This window comes from Nansenia antarctica (assembly GCF_963989245.1).
Source record: "Nansenia antarctica genome assembly, chromosome: 2".
NCBI classification, from domain to species: Eukaryota; Metazoa; Chordata; class Actinopteri; order Argentiniformes; family Microstomatidae; genus Nansenia; species Nansenia antarctica.
Genome location: NC_137675.1, coordinates 79,506,925 through 79,522,424, shown reverse-complemented (window position 1 = coordinate 79,522,424; position 15,500 = coordinate 79,506,925). Strand labels below are relative to the sequence as shown.

The window sequence follows — 15,500 nt, the reverse complement described above, 5'->3', positions numbered from 1 at the left end:
ACATACACCACAGGTGGGGGCGGGGGACAAAACACAAAGTATGTACAGTGGGTAGTTCAGGTCTTTTAATCTGATTTTTGTTTTAGAGGGTCCAGTTACGGATTGCAGCCTCCTGTAAATGTTTTTTGAGAGTGTCTTTGAAGGTGGGCAGTGTTTTGCACTCCTTTAAGATTATAGGAAGGGCGTTCCACATCTTTACTGCATAGTTTGCAAACGAGTTTAAACCCTTGTTTGTGGTGCAACGCGGTTGAACGTGGTTCGTGGAGCTTCCTCTGGTGTTGTAAGTGTGGACGTTGTTCACTTTTTGGAAGTATGTTGACAGGTACTTGGGTGTCTTTGTGGTGTAGCGTATCTTGAAGACTAGGCCCAGTGCAAGCTGCTGCACTCTGTCAACTACTCGTAGCCAATCAAGGCTCAAAAAATGAGCAGCGGTTAGATGTGTCCTAGGGTTGAGGCCTAGCAGAAGCCTAACCAGTTTATTTTGGGCTGTCTGGAGTCTTGTTTTATGGGCCTTTGTGGTTCTATAGTACCATGATGTTACGGCATAGTCGAAGTGACATTGAATGAGAGCTCCTGATAGGGTCCTCAGTGTGTTTTTACTGACAAGTGAGGATATCCTGTACAAGAATCTAGTTTTATGGTTCACTTTTTTGATTACTTTTGCTGCCATTTTATCTCCGGAAAGATTTGCCTCTAAGATGGAGCCCAGGTATGTAATATCCTCTTTTCTTGTGATATTAATGTTACCCACTTTTATTTTAAAATGTTCAGCCTTTCTGAGTTTAGATGGGGATCCGTATAGGATGGTTTCAGTTTTACCTAGGTGTATTGATAGTTTATTGTCAGCTAGCCAGATGCAGATTCTACTCAGTTCAGTGCTTAGCGCTTTTTCCACCTGCAATATGTCCCTGTCAGAGACCAGCAGAGCCGAGTCATCCGCGAACAGGAACAAATTGCAATTACATGCTGATGACATGTCATTCACATATATTAGGAACAGTAAAGGTCCCAAAACATCCTGAAGTCCATTATTATGCCGTCTGTGGTTATTCCCAAACAGAGACCAATTTCTAGGACCACCAATGAATATAGCGCGCTAGTTATTCAATTGATTGGTGGATTTTATTCGACCACAGATGTGCAAGGATGCAAATGAGCTCAGATGATGATGACACATGCAAACATAATAGGCCCTAGCTTAGTTTCACTTAGATAGACTTTATTTGTCATTGCTACAGTACAGGTACCAAACAACGAAATTTAGGAGGGGAGGCTCCCCTGGTGTTTAGGAAAGGAAAAAGAAACACATTTTAGAAAAAGCATAGATGCATAAAATCACAAGAAGGCAAGGAGCTGGTTTACATCAATAAAGGCTATGTACACAATCCACTGTACTATACTGCACAGATAGTCAACTAGGGTTGTCATATTGCACAAGAAAGTATTTTTTCACATTATTTTAAAGTGTCACAGTTTGCAGGCTTGAAAATGTACATGTTTGTGCCTCAGCACTAGCTGCCATACAATCCGTCCGGACTGTCCTGGGCCCAGAACTTAGGCCTTTTCTGTGTTCAGGGCCTTGACGGCCCTGTGGTAGAAGCTGTTCTTCAGTCTGTTTGTCTTAGCGGCCGGGGTCCTGTACCTCCTGTTCGAGGGCAGCTTGACAAAGTGTTCGTGCCCAGGGTGGGTCGGGTCCTTGGAGATCTTGGAGGCCCTCCTGAGACAGCGTGTTTTGTTCAGCTCCTCCAGAGAGGGGAGGGGGGCGCCGGTGATCTTCTGTGCTGTTCTCACGACTCTCTGTAGCTCGTTTCTCTCCGCTGTTGTGCAGCTGTGGAACCAGTTGGAGATGCCGAAGGTGAGGATGCTCTCCACTGCGCCGTGGTAGAAGGCCACCAGTATCTCCTTCTTGTTGTGTTGTTTCCTGAGGCATCTCAGGGTGTATAGCCGCTGTTGTGCCCTCTTGATGGTGCCTTTAGTGTTGTCCTTCCAGGCCAGGTCATCCCGCATGTTGTGTCCCAGGAATCGGAGGGTTGAGACTATCTCCACGCTCTCTCCGTCGATGAGCAGGGGCAGGATCTCGGACTTTTTCCTCCTGAAGTCTACGATGAATTCCTGGGTCTTTGACTTGTTTAGCAGCAGGTTGTTAACCTTGCACAGCTTGCTCAATTGCTCTACCTCATCCCTGTACGCCGCCTCGTCCCCCCCCGAGATACATCCCACCACGGTGGTGTCGTCTGCAAACTTATTCTAGAGGAAATTGAAAGTAAATAAATAAAGGTCAACAATATAACAGTTATATATACATATACTGTGTTTAAGGGATAACAAACTACTGTGTTTATGGGATGTGTTACTGACTTCATAAAGCAAAGATTGAATTCAATGTGATGTATATGGAAATATACATACAGAGAACCCATAACTCCTTACAGTAAGACAAAGTTACTAAACATACAGCCATGCAATATACTGTATGCAGTTGATAAAACCTAGTAACTAATGTACACATATTGCAAAAACGTGAGCATGGATAGACATTTTCAATGATGCAATTGATGGCAACATATTGCTGATTAGTCATTCATTTCTTTTGACATGTTATTGATGTCAGAAACACTGTGATACAATCTCTTCTCTATACTTATTTAACTCTGCCATATCCAGCACTCCTGGGGTGTCAATAATAGAGATTCTTCTCCCTGCTACTTCTCCCTGTCTCTGTCTCACATACCGAGCAGTTCTCTCTAAAGAACTAAACTCCTCTCTGCCAAAGATGGTGTTATTGATTACCAATTCAAGTCAAATTTAATTCAAGTAACTTTATTTACCCAGCAACTATGGGAACTTGATTTGTGGACATGGTACATACAGTACAAGGCATGAGGACTTGATGACCATAGTTGACTCCAGAGGTACTGGAACCATTTCAACAAAGCTTGTCCAACATCATGCTCTAGCTAGAATACATTATTACATCATCATTTTCTGATTAATGTAAACTCTCTCTAAACATACATTTAAAAAATACTACAAATATGTACAGTGTCTGCAATTTAAACTAAATATGAACTCATACACATATAATCATACACAAACATGGCAAGAGACACAGTATTGTTTTCGGCAGTCGGCAGTTCGCAGTGGTTCGGATCCCCGGTGGGCCACATGTCGAAGTGTCCCTGAGCAAGGCACTAAACCCCTAATTGCTCCAGTGTCGCCTATAATGGCTGTGACCCCTTGCCTAGATGCTCCCTCTAGACCATAAATGCATTCCGTTGTACTCTGTGCAGTGACAAACTTTGAATCCCTTTCCTTTTCCCTTTTAAGGTGAATTAGTCGTTAAAATCAACCATGTCAGAAAATCATATACTATACAGCATGATATACTCTAACCAAGATGCTATATTCTTTACTTTGTACTTGTAGGATGTTGGATTTTATGTTATATATACATATGAATAATAAAACATTGTGATTGTAAAACAATACAATAAGATACATTTCTGATAATAATTTATATGATTTATATGAATGCTGCCTAAATCTGCTTTACATTGCGAAGCCAAGTCAACAGTATATCTTAGGACACACCTCTAACAGGGAAGCCCCACCCTAGGCACAGACCTCAGCAGGGTAAACCAACAGTAGGCTAAGGAATAAGTGTGTGTCTCTCTCCGGCTCTCAGTCTTTACATCCTCAGTATTGAGACCTTTTCTACGACGGGAGACGCTACATCTGTTCACCCTCATCAATCAGACCTATGGGTCTATGGGGAATATATACAGGTATATCAGGCATATCAAATTCAATAGGGTGTCTCTCTTCTTCTTAAGTGTCTCTCTCTGGGTGGGTGTCTGATCCAGCTTCAGTATCACCATCATCTGGTCTTCCCCTGAGGAACTTTGGTGGCTTGAGCCACCATGGTCCTGAGCTTCTCTCAGACTCAGCGATGGAGCTGATACCAGAACTCAGAGATGAGGTTCTGGAGCGCTGAGATCCAAACCAAGAGCCGAGGGTAGAGCTTCTTATGGATCCGATACCCGAACTCAGAGACGAGGTTCTGGAGCTGAGAGATCCGGCAGATCCACTCACTGGAAGAGAAAACATACAGATACAGATGAGTAGTATTCAATATGATATCCTATTAAATAATGGATTGGTGACATCTATGATTGGGTAGGGATTTCTTTGTCATCTGGTTATTTTTAAATGTTTTAAAACAAATGTGTGTGTTGTTATTGATCCATGTCTGTTGTCTTTATTGATCAATACTCACTACTGGGAGGCTTCCACTCGATGCTCTGTGTTCTCCTGAGTGGCAATGGTGTTGGTTTATCTCCACTGTCATAATGCCTGCCTCTGTTTCCTGACACCATCTCCTCTATCTTCTCCAGCAGCTCTGTGACCTGAGTGCCATCACCCCTGTTTTTATTGTTGAGGACATGATACCTGTTCCCACATTTCTCAACAAGCTGCTGGAGGTCCTCCCCTTCACTCTCAATGTACTGCTCGATGGTTGTGTCTCCCATATAGTCCCCATGGGTGAACAGCAACATAGTGTGACTCCAGACTCTATCACTGAGAAGCTCCAGGTGTTCCTCTACAGATACTTTCTGTTCTTTTTTAAATGATAAATCCGCTCGTATGACCAGGAGGAGAGCATGGGGTCCTGGGGGACACAGAGACGCACTGAGCACAATCTCCTGTTTAACCAGCTCAGACGTGTGTTCAACAAATGCATATCTCGACCATCCTGGAGTGTCAACCACAGTGACCTGCCTCCCTGCTACTTCTCCCTGTCTCTTCACACACTGAGCAGTTCTCCCTAACCTAAACTCTTCTCTGCCCAGGATGGTGTTTCCTGCTGAACTCTTCCCTTCTACTTTATGCCCCAGCAGCACAACCCTCAGCTCCTCTGTGGTGCCTGTAAAGAGAAGTGGTTTGCTACAGTCAGAGACAAAGTTGGGAATATTGGTCACTATTAACACAACACTGCATAGAAGTGCATAGATACTGCTCTGCTTCTTCACAATAGAATAGGGGAATGGAGTGCTAAACCCGTTACCAAACTTCAGAGTGCAGTGTCTCAAGGAGACACACAGAATGGCAGAACCAGCACTCACTAGAACTACAAGGTTTTAATGCATACTGTAATTGCAACAAGTGCTGTTTTTTCCTTTACATTTACATTTACATTTTTGGCATTTAGCAGACGCCTTATTCCAAAGCGACTTACAATCAATACATTTGAATACTAAGCATGTGAATCAGCAGTCCACCATTCGTTGCAGGAAGAGTACTCTAGCTCGGGCCCGGGGCCACTGATAGAAGGAAAAACCTTCTCCCTATTATCGCCTTCTACTATTTATTTATTTTTTATTCTTTTTTTAATTTTTTTATTATTACTGGAGAAACTGAGAAACAGTACAAGGGGGGTAATAGAAGTTCTTAGGGACACAGTAGAGGGGAAAGCGGGTGTCTTTAGGAGACGTAGTGGTGAGGGTCAGAAGAAGTCTCAGGAGGAGCAGTTAAGATGTAACCTGAAGAGATGGGTCTTCAGTCTACGACGGAAGATGGGTAGTGACTCTGCCGTTCTGACAGCCGTGGGGAGCTCATTCCACCAGCGGGGAGCCAGTGTTGTGAAGAGACGTGATCGGGCAGCCCGACTGCTGTGTAGAGGAGGTGGGGCCAGTCGGCCAGCCGAGGTGGAGGAGCGGAGTGAGCGGGCAGGGGTTTGGGGGGTTACCATTTCCTTCAGGTAGGCAGGGGCTGTCCCTTTAGCAGCCTGGTATGCAAGCACCAGGGTCTTGAATCTGATGCGAGCTGCTATCGGGAGCCAGTGCAGGGTGCGAAGGAGAGGTGTGACATGCGAGTATTTGGGGAGGTTGAATACCAGCCGGGCAGTAGCATTCTGGATGAGCTGCAGAGGTCTAATGGCTGAAGCGGGGAGCCCAGCCAGGAGTACATTGCAGTAATCCAGGCGGGAGATGACCAGTGCCTGGGTCAAGAGTTGTGCTGCCTCTCTGGTAAGGAATGGTCGTATCCTTCTGATGTTGTAGAGGAGGAATCTGCAGGAGCGAGCCGTTGCTGCAATGTTCTCCGCACAGGATAGTCGGTTATCCAGGATCACTCCAAGGTTCTTGGCTGTCAGGGAGGGGGTTACAGTAGAGTTCTCCACTGTGATGGAGAAGTCTTGGAGAGGGCAGGCTTTCCCGGGGATGAAGAGGAGCTCGGTCTTGTTAAGATTGAGCTTGAGATGGTGGTCAGCCATCCAAGTTGAAATGTCAGCGAGACATGCTGAGATACGGGTTGCCACGTGTACATCAGACGGGGGGAAGGACAGGAAGAGTTGAGTGTCGTCTGCGTACCTTTCTGCCCATGGAACACACACTCTGCTTCAGCTAATCTCATGTTCACAGGCTCTCTGATTACTTGAACTAAACGAGTGTTTCAGTACATTTGAAAGTGAAATTCTATTGGAAAGTGAAAACAGAGCCTCTGTGGACCCCAGCAGCACAACCCTCAGCTCTGAGAGATGGAGGGAGTCACCTGTCACAGACATATATGGAGAGTATCATTTCTAGCCAACTGTTTATTAGTTAGACTTAATTGCCAGGAAGAGACTATCAATACGTTTGGTATTAAGTTAACCCCTGAACTGTACACTACAAACTTCTACAGGCCCATCCCACAGTTTTATAGCAAACCAAATGGTGGGGATAACATTTTGTAAAAAAAAAAAAAAAAAAAAAAATATCATGACTGTGCAAAGTATTATTGGATATTCCTTATATAATAGGGATATATTTATTTTATTTGTAATCATTTGAAGTATTGCCGAATGTTCAATCAACAAGTGTGAAAAATAACATCTATAACCTCAATGAAAGACATAAACCTACCTTTCATTGATCTGAGGGTCTCTCTCTGCCTCTGCACCTTCATCTGCCTCTGTTTCGCTCTCTCCGTCTCTGTCCTCCTCTTCTTCTCCACTGCCTGTGATAACTTCCTGTCTATCTCATAATACCTGCCTCTGTTTCCTGCCACCATCTCCTCTATCTTCTCCAGCAGCTCTGTGACCTGAGTGCCATCACCCCTGTTGTTATTGTTGAGGACATGATACCTGTTGCCACATTTCTCAACAAGCTGCTGGAGGGTCTCCCCTTCACTCTCAATGTACTGCTCGATGGTTGTGTCTCCCAAACAGTCCCCATTGGTGAATAGCAACATAGTGTGACTCCAGACTCTAGCACTGAGAAGTTCCAGGTGTTTCTCTACATAAGCGTTCCCTTTTTCTCTAAATGATAAATCCACTCGTATGACCAGGAGGAGAGCATGAGGTCCTGGGGGACACAGAGACGCACTGAGCACAATCTCCTGTTTAACCAGCTCAGATGTGAATTCAACAGGTACATCCCTCCACCATCCTGGAGTGTCGACCACAGTGACCTGCCTCCCTGCTACTTCTCCCTGTCTCTTCTCACACTGAGTAGTTCTCCCTAACCCAAACTCTTCTCTGCCCAGGATGGTGTTTCCTGCTGAACTCTTCCTTACTCCTTTACTCCCCAGCAGCACAACCCTCAGCTCCTCTGTGGTGCCTGTAAAGAGAAGTGGTTTGCTACAGTCAGAGACAAAGTTGGGAATATTGGTCACTATTAACACAACACTGCATAGAACTGCATAGGTACTGCTCTGCTTCTTCACAATAGCATAGGGGAATGGAGTGCTCAACCTGTTACCAAACTTCAGAGTGCAGTGTCTCAAGGAGATACACAGAATGGCAGAACCGGCACTCGCTAGAAATACTTAATAAGGTTTTAATGCATACTGTAATTCATGGAACACACACTGTGCTTCAGCTAATCTCATGTTCACAGGTATTCGATTGCATGAACTAAACTAGCGTTTCAGTACATTTGAAAATGTAATTCTGTTGTGAAGTGAAAACAGATACAACAGTAATCTATCATACAATTATCAACAGTGTATAAAGTATATGTACACATTGATACTATTGGAAATATCTAAATAGGAACTCACCAGGAGTTGAGGCCATCTTTGTCTTACTTCTGAATAAAACAAAAGGCTTTTGCACACCTATAGGAGAAAACAGACTTTGAGTGAACAAATAAGTGACTGTGCAGTGCCCCTTATTATTATTTAACAACAACAACAACAACAACAACAACAACAACAACAACAACAACATTTACAGGTAGAGGGAACTTAAAGCAAACTAAATCAGCCATAGAAAGTACTCACCAAACTGTACCTACTTTCTTAGTTGAGTCAAGTGAACGAATGAAGGATCTTAGGCACAGTCCTTAGGTTAATCTTTACAAAAACATCATCATAAAACTGATCAGTTGAGGAAGATAGCACTGGTTTATGATAACAAACTGATTTGATTTGATTCATTAGGATCTTCATTACTCCCCCTAGTCTTCCTGGGGTCCACACAAAACATACAAGAAACCATCACATATAACAAAGAAGAAAAACATCAACATACATAACAAAAAATGACAAAAACAAAATAAAAGTCCCTAATGCTCAATGAGTACCAATCACGTTCAAGGTGATAAAGACATCATATTTATTGGATGGTTCCAAAGACTGGTCAGTGTGTGCCTTCTGTGGTGGAACTTTGGTAACTTGATTCGTTTTGATCGTGAGTTTCCCAAAGGCTCATCGATGGACTTCAGTAGTCCAAAGGCCATCCTCTCCTATCCTGTTACCTCTTGGTGAAGGGGTTGACTCATAGGCCAGTGATGCAATCTTTAGGACACAGCCTCCCCCAGCCCCCACCCTACCCATGGTGTTGTTTCTGGCACCGGGCCCGGCCTTCACTCTTAAAGTGCTGCTCAATGGTAGTGTCTGCCATATACTGTAGTCCCTACAGGTGGAGAGTAACAGAGAGTGACTCCAGACCCTCTCACTGAGAAGTTCCCAGATGTTTCCCTACAGATAGTCCACATAACCAGGAGGAGAGAACAGGTGAACTGCACTGTGACTCCAGACACACTCACTGAGAGGCTTCATGTGTAATTGAACTGGTTCCTTAAACTCATCTGGGAATTAAATGTCTACTTGTTTGACTAGGAGGAATGCGTGGGGTCCTTCTGGGCACAGAGACACACTGTGCACCATCTCCTCTCTATACTTCTGAGTTGTTTTCTTTTGAGTCTCATTTGCTCTCATGTCAACCACAATAACCTGTCTCTCTGCTACTTCTCTCTGTCTCTTCACAAACTCACAGATAAGGAGTTATATCTGAAGTTGCTATTACAAATGAACATTGCAACAGGTGAAATATATTTGCGGCTATACGTTCTGGAAACTGAGCACGGAGAGAGGAAATGTAGTTCTGTGTGATATTGTTTTGTAGTTCAAATTTATTTTGTGTGTACTTTGGCATCCTGTACAGTGTAGCCTGATATAATGACATCTCTGGTTATTCCCAAACAGAGACCAATTTCTAGGACCAACACTTATTCTACAGGAAAATGTAAATCAATAAATAAATAAAGGTCAACAATATAAAATCTTCTCATTCTTGCTGACGTTCATGGCAATGGTAATTAAAACTATTGTATATGGGGATTACAAACTACTGTCTTTATGGGATGTATTACTGACTCCATATTAAGGCAAAGATTCAATTCAATGCGATATGGAAATATAGAGAACCCATAACTCCTTACAATAAGACAAAGTTACTAAAACATACAGACATTTGTAATATACTGCATGCAGTTGATAAAACCTAGTAACTAATTTACACATACTGTAAAAACATGTGTATGTGAGCATGGTTAGACATACTGTAAAACATGTGTATGTGAGCATGGATAGACATTTAGACAATTTATGCAATTACATCTCTTGACAACATAATAACATTATCTTGACATGTTATTGATGTCTGATATGATGTCATGTTATTGATCACATATACACTGTGATACAATCTCTTTATACTTATTTAACTCTGCCATATCCAGCACTCCGATGGTGTCAACAATAGGGATGCTTCTCCCTGCTACTTCTCCCTCTCTTCACATACTGAGCAGTTCTCTCTAATGAACTAAACTCCTCTCTGCCAAATATGGTGTTATTGATTATTAAATTCAAATAAAATGTTATTCAAGTAACTTTATTTTCCCAGCAACTAAGGGAACTTGATTTGTGGACATGGTACATACAGAACAAGGCATGAGGACTTGATTACCATAGTTGACTCCAGAGGTACTGGAACCATTTAAACAAAGCTTATCCAACATCATTAATGCTCTAGCTAGAATACATTATTACATGATCATTTTCTGATTAATGTAAACTCTCTCTAAACAGATATTTAGAAAATACTACAAATATGTACAGTGTCTGCATTTTAAACTAAATATGAACTCAGAAAAGAATCATACACAAACATGGCAAGAGACACAGTATTGTTTTCGGCAGTCGGCAGTTCACAGTGGTTCGGATCCCCGGTGGGCCACATGTCGAAGTGTCCCTGAGCAAGGCACTAAACCCCTAATTGCTCCAGCGTGGCCTATAATGGCTGTGACCCCTTGCCTAGATGCCCCCTCTAGAGCATGAATGCATTTCGTTGTACTCTGTGTAGTAACAAACTTTGAATCCCTTTCCTTTTCCCTTTTAAGGTGATTTAGTCGTTAAAAACAACCATGTCAGAAAATCATATACTATACAGCATGATATACTCTAACCAAGATGCTATATTCTTTACATTGTACTTGTAGGATGTTTGATTTCATGTTATATATACATATGAATAATAAAACATTGTGATTGTAAAACAATACAGTAAGATAAAGTTTCTGATAACAATTCAAAGATTTATATGAATGCTGCCTAAATCTGCTTTACATTGCGAAGCCAAGTCAACAGTATATCTTAGGACACACCTCTAACAGGGAAGCCCCACCCTAAGCACAGACCTCAGCAGGGTAAACCAACAGTAGGCTAAGGAATAAGTGTGTGTCTCTCTCCGGCTCTCAGTCTTTACATCCTCAGTATTGAGACCTTTTCTACGACGGGAGACGCTACATCTGTTCACCCTCATCAATCAGACCTATGGGTCTATGGGGAATATATACAGGTATATCAGGCATATCAAATTCAATAGGGTGTCTCTCTTTTCTTAAGTGTCTCTCTCTGGGTGGGCGTCTGATCCAGCTTCAGTATCACCATCATCTGGTCTTCCCCTGAGGAACTTTGGTAGCTTGAGCCACCGTGGTCCTGAGCTTCTCTCAGACTCAGCGATAGAGCCGATACCAGAACTCAGAGACCAGGTTCTGGAGCGCTGAGATCCAAACAAAGAACCGAGTCTAGAGCTTGTTATGGATCCATATCCAGAGCTTCTCATGGATGATCTGGCAGATCCAGTCACTGGAGGAGAAAACATACGGATACAGATGAGTAGTATTAAATATGATATCCTAATAAATAATGGATTGGTACCAACCATGATTGTAAAGGGATTTCTTTGTCATCTGCTTATTTTAAAATGTTTTAAAACAAATGTGTGTGTTGTTATTGATCCATGTCTGTTGTCTTTATTGATCAATACTCACTACTGGGAGGGCTCCACTCCATGCTCTGTGTTCTCCTGAGTGGCAGTGGTGTTGTTTTATCTCCACTGTCATAATGGCTGCCTCTGTTTCCTGACACCATCTCCTCTATCTTCTCCAGCAGCTCTGTGACCTGAGTGCCAACCCTCAGCTCCTCTGTGGTGCCTGTAAAGAGAAGTGGTTTGCTACAGTCAGAGACAAAGTTGGGAATATTGGTCACTATTAACACAACACTGCATAGAAGTGCATAGATACTGCTCTGCTTCTTCACAATAGAACAGGGGAATGGAGTGCTCAACCCGTTACCAAACTTCAGAGTGCAGTGTCTCAAGGAGACACACAGAATGGCAGAACCAGCACTCACTAGAACTATTTTATAAGGTTTTAATGCATACTGTAATTGCAGCAAGTGCTGTTTTTTCCTTTCTGCCCATGGAACACACACTGTGCTTCAGCTAATCTCATGTTCACAGGCACTTTGATTACTTGAACTAAACGAGTGTTTCAGTACATTTGAAAATGAAATTCTATTGGAAAGTGAAAACAGAGCCTCTGTGGACCCCAGCAGCACAACCCTCAGCTCTGAGAGATGGAGGGAGTCACCTGTCACAGACATACGTATATGGAGAGTATCATTTCTAGCCAACTGTTCATTAGTTAGTCTTAGTTGCCAGGAAGAGACTATCAATAAGTTTGGTTTTAAGTTAACCCCTGAACTGTACACTACGAACTTCTACAGGCCCATCCCACAGCTTTATAGCAAACCAAATGGTGGGGATAACATTTTGTTTAAAAAATAAAAAAGAATCAGGACTGTGCAAAGTATTTTTATTGGATGTTCCTTATATAATAGGGGTATACTTATTTCATTTGTAATATAAAAGTATTGCAGAATGTATAACAACAAGTGTGAAAAATAACATCTATAACATCAATGAAAGACATAAACCTACCTTTCATTGATCTTCGGGTCTGTCTCTGCACCTTCATCTGCCTCTGTTTCGCTCTCTCCGTCTCTGTCCTCCTCTTCTCCTCCACTGCCTGTGATAACTTCCTGTCTATGTCATAATGCCTGCCTCTGTTTCCTGCCACCATCTCCTCTATCTTCTCCAGCAGCTCTGTGACCTGAGTGCCATCACCCCTGTTGTTATTGTTGAGGACATGATACCTGTTCCCACATTTCTCAACAAGCTGCTGGAGGTCCTCCCCTTCACTCTCAATGTACTGCTCAATGGTTGTGTCTCCCATATAGTCCCCATGGGTGAACAGCAACATAGTGTGACTCCAGACTCTAGCACTGAGAAGCTCCAGGTGTTCCTCTACAGATACTTTCTGTTCTTTTTTAAATGATAAATCCGCTCGTATGACCAGGAGGAGAGCATGGGGTCCAGGGGGACACAGAGACGCACTGAGCACAATCTCCTGTTTAACCAGCTCAGATGTGAATTCAACAAATATATTCCTCCACCATCCTGGATTGTCGACCACAGTGACCTGCCTCCCTGCTACTTCTCCCTGTCTCTTCACACACTGAGTAGTTGTCCCTAACCCAAACTCCTCTCTGCCCAGGATGGTGTTTCCTGCTGAACTCTTCCCTACTCCTTTATTCCCCAGCAGCACAACCCTCAGCTCCTCTGTGGTGCCTGTAAAGAGAAGTGGTTTGCTACAGTCAGAGACAAAGTTGGGAATATTGGTCACTATTAACACAACACTGCATAGAAGTGCATAGATACTGCTCTGCTTCTTCACAATAGAATAGGGGAATGGAGTGCTCAACCCGTTACCAAACTTCAGAGTGCAGTGTCTCAAGGAGACACACAGAATGGAAGAACCAGCACTCACTAGAACTATTTTATAAGGTTTTAATGCATACTGTAATTGCAGAAAGTGCTGTTTTTTCCTTTCTGCCCATGGAACACACACTGTGCTTCAGCTAATCTCATGTTAACAGGCACTTTGATAACTTGAACTAAACAAGTGTTTCAGTACATTTGAAAATGAAATTCTATTGGAAAGTGAAAACAGAGCCTCTGTGGACCCCAGCAGCACAACCCTCAGCTCTGAGAGATGGAGGGAGTCACCTGTCACAGACATATACTGTATGGAGAGTATCATTTCTAGCCAACTGTTCATTAGTTAGTCTTAGTTGCCAGGAAGAGACTATCAATAAGTTTGGTTTTAAGTTAACCCCTGAACTGTACACTACGAACTTCTACAGGCCCATCCCACAGCTTTATAGCAAACCAAATGGTGGGGATAACATTTTGTTTAAAAAATAAAAAAGAATCAGGACTGTGCAAAGTATTTTTATTGGATGTTCCTTATATAATAGGGGTATACTTATTTCATTTGTAATATAAAAGTATTGCAGAATGTAAAACAACAAGTGTGAAAAATAACATCTATAACATCAATGAAAGACATAAACCTACCTTTCATTGATCTTCGGGTCTGTCTCTGCACCTTCATCTGCCTCTGTTTCGCTCTCTCCGTCTCTGTCCTCCTCTTCTCCTCCACTGCCTGTGATAACTTCCTGTCTATGTCATAATGCCTGCCTCTGTTTCCTGCCACCATCTCCTCTATATTCTCCAGCAGCTCTGTGACCTGAGTGCCATCACCCCTGTTGTTATTGTTGAGGACATGATACCTGTTCCCACATTTCTCAACAAGCTGCTGGAGGTCCTGCCCTTCACTCTCAATATACTGCTCAATGGTTGTGTCTCCCATATAGTCACCATGGGTGAACAACAACATAGTGTGACTCCAGACTCTAGCACTGAGAAGCTCCAGATGTTCCTCTAAAAATGCTTTCTCTTTATCTTTAAATGATAAATCCGCTCGTATGACCAGAAGGAGAGCATGGGGTCCAGGGTGACACAGAGACGCACTGAGTACAATCTCCTGTTTAACCAGCTCAGATGTGTGTTCAACAGGTGCATCCCTCCACCATCCTGGAGTGTCGACCACAGTGACCTGCCTCCCTGCTACTTCTCCCTGTGTCTTCACACACTGAGCAGTTCTCCCTAACCTAAACTCCTCTCTGCCCAGGATGGTGTTTCCTGCTGAACTCTTCCCTACACCTTTATTCCCCAGCAGCACAACCCTCAGCTCCTCTGTGGTGCCTGTAAAGAGAAGTGGTTTGCTACAGTCAGAGACAAAGTTGGGAATTTTGGGAAAAGTTGGGAACTATTAACACAACACTGCATAGAATTGCAGAGATACTGCTCTGCTTCTTCTCAATAGAATACGGGAATGGAGTGCTCAACCCGTTACCAAACTTCAGAGTGCAGTGTCGCAAGGAGATACACAGAATGGCACAAGCACTCGCTAGAACTATTTTATATGGTTTTAATGCATACTGTAATTCATGGAACACACACTGTGCTCCAGCTAATCTCATGTTCACAGGCTCTCTGATTGCATGAACTAAACAAGCATTTCAGTACATTTAAAAATGAAATTCTATTGGTAAGTGAAAACAGATACAACAGTAATCTATCATACAATTATCAACAGTGTATACAGTATATGTACACATTGATACTATTGGAAATATCTAAATAGGAACTCACCAGGAGTTGAGGCCATCTTTGTCTTACTTCTGAATAAAACAAAAGGCTTTTGCAGACCTATAGGAGAAAACAGACTTTGAGTGAACAAATAAGTGACTGTGCAGTGCCACTTATTATTATTTAACAACAACAACAACAACAACAACAACATTTACAGGTAGAGGGAACTTAAAGCAAACTAAATCAGCCATAGAAAGTACTCACCAAACTGTACCTACTTTCTTAGTTGAGTCAAGTGAACAAATGAAGGATCTTAGGCACAGTCCTTAGGTTAATCTTTACAAAAACATCATCATAAAACTGATCAGATGAGGAACGTAGCACTGGTGTATAA

General features: G+C 42.7%; 1 protein-coding gene across 1 annotated transcript; it reads right to left on the bottom strand.

Moving 5' to 3' along the window:
* Nucleotides 1-3,943: 3,943 nt before the first annotated feature.
* Nucleotides 3,944-15,182, bottom strand: LOC308150694 (GTPase IMAP family member 8-like; the record flags this gene model as incomplete). The annotated part of the gene is made up of 7 exons (XM_080523498.1): nucleotides 3,944-4,091; nucleotides 4,273-4,924; nucleotides 6,903-7,598; nucleotides 11,598-11,759; nucleotides 12,548-13,237; nucleotides 14,027-14,716; nucleotides 15,167-15,182. 7 exons carry the CDS (start codon nucleotides 15,180-15,182, stop codon nucleotides 3,944-3,946), a joined length of 3,054 nt encoding a protein of 1,017 aa, XP_080379624.1.
* Nucleotides 15,183-15,500: the final 318 nt, after the last annotated feature.